The sequence below is a fragment of the Sinocyclocheilus grahami genome, unplaced genomic scaffold, assembly GCF_001515645.1.
Source record: "Sinocyclocheilus grahami isolate Dianchi unplaced genomic scaffold, SAMN03320097.WGS_v1.1 scaffold303.1, whole genome shotgun sequence".
Lineage (NCBI taxonomy): Eukaryota > Metazoa > Chordata > Actinopteri > Cypriniformes > Cyprinidae > Sinocyclocheilus > Sinocyclocheilus grahami.
In genome coordinates this window covers 941,037-942,905 of record NW_015505482.1, presented here as the reverse complement: position 1 = coordinate 942,905, position 1,869 = coordinate 941,037, and the positions used below count along the sequence as shown (strand labels likewise).

At 35.8% G+C, this 1,869-nt stretch overlaps 1 protein-coding gene across 1 annotated transcript in view; it reads left to right on the top strand.

Moving 5' to 3' along the window:
- The first annotated feature begins 697 nt into the window (after positions 1 to 697).
- The window catches only part of LOC107601318 (serine/threonine-protein kinase MARK2), a 24,143-nt gene continuing 22,971 nt past the window's right edge, over positions 698 to 1,869 (top strand). The window contains exons 1-2 of the mRNA XM_016293472.1: positions 698 to 824; positions 897 to 1,098. Coding sequence (XP_016148958.1) covers positions 946 to 1,098 — 153 coding nt within the window. The 5' untranslated portion in view covers positions 698 to 824; positions 897 to 945. The remainder of the gene's footprint in view (positions 825 to 896; positions 1,099 to 1,869) is intronic.

Here is a 1,869-nt window from a genome sequence, read left to right as displayed (position 1 = left end):
TTGGGAAACTTATGATAATATTTGAAGTCCAGTCAAATCAAATGTCATGAATGTCATGTGCCATTCAATGTTAGGTTGGGTTGGGTTAAAATACATGCTTTTAAGATATATATTATAAAGAAAATATATTAATATGTATATATATATATATATAAAATATAAAATAAAGAAGTACAGAACACAACACAATTCATGAAATAGCAAAAAGGAAGAATGTAAAAACATCAATCCTTTATTTTTGGACAACAGAAATGGCAATTAAAGATTTATTTAAATTTTTTTATAAATTGTATTTATACATTCGTATGTATATTTATGTTAACCACTGGATGACCATTGACATGTTTATTATTCTTAAATATCAAGTGCTGTAAAAAGTTTGTAACAGAAATACACTGAAAGTGGACACCTTAAGACATCTATACGAACTTCAATATTTTTAATACAAAATATAAAATCAAAGCCCTTTATCACAATTTACCAACACTTTTCTGAGATATTTGTGCAATTGCAACTTTTTTTTTTTTTTACATATAAAATGTTCTGCTTGAAATTTAAAGAAAAAAATAATTTGTGTGTGTGTGAACTGGTGACTGCAGTTTATATGGCTTCAACATCCATGATCTGCGTTATTTGCAGTGGATGTGAGGAAGGATTGGAGTCAGCAGTCCCATCCTGGCACTGATGCGCGTCACCGCTGATGATTGACAGCTCGACTCCGCCCCTCGCACGCGCGTCATCATGTGGTGAATCCCACCGGCGACGCCGGGCTCCGGAGCAAGAGCACAGCCAGAAGATGCTCGAGACTTTCAGAAGAGCAACATGTCAGTCTCTTTCCTGACGTTTTATCCCAGTAAATATCAGAAAAACTCATCTTAAGTCGCCGTTCAAAACAGTGTCTCCTCCAGCACGCTTCACAGGTGAGCTGCTCCTCTCCTCGGCGCGATGGACTGCACGCACACACCGGAGGAGCGAGCAGAGGTGAAGAAGCACCAGCACAAACACAGCCTCAAGCGCCGCTTCCAAGTGCTGGAGACGCTGGGCAGAGGCGCGTACGGGAAAGTCAAGCGAGCGGTGGAGAGGCGCTGCGGAAGGACGGTGAGCGACTTCAGCTGCTCTTATATCTGCACATGCATTGCAGTTGTGCTGCTTTGAATGCTTAGGCCTATATATATATATATATATATATATATATGACTAAATTAAATTGACTAAAATTAGACATTTGTATAATGTCTCCAGCACCATAAGCAACCAATTGGCCTATATAGTTTGTCTTCATAATATTGTTGAAATGTTAAAAAAACAAGTGATAGTCCAACTGAAAAAAGTGTGAAAATGCAGAATATCATCTATCTGTCTATCTGTCTATCTATCTATCTATCTATCTATCTATCTATCTATCTATCTATCTGTCTGTCTGTCTGTCTATCTATATAAGCAACCAATTGGCCTATATAGTTTGTCTTCATAATATTGTTGAAATGTTAAAAAAACAAGTGAACAAGTGATAGAAAAAAGTGTGAAAATGCAGAATATCATCTATCTGTCTATCTGTCTATCTATCTATCTATCTATCTATCTATCTATCAATCAATCAATCAATCAATCAATCAATCAATCTATCTATCTATCAATCTGTCAATCTGTCTATCCATCTATCCATCTATCTATCAATCTGTCTATCCATCTGTCTATCTGTCTATCTATCTATCTATCAATCTATCAATCTATCAATCTATCTGTCTCTCTATCTATCTATCTATCTGTCTCTGTATCTCTCTATCTATCTATCTATCTATCTATCTATCTATCTATCTATCTATCTATCTATCCATCCATCCATCCATCCATTCATCCATCCATTTT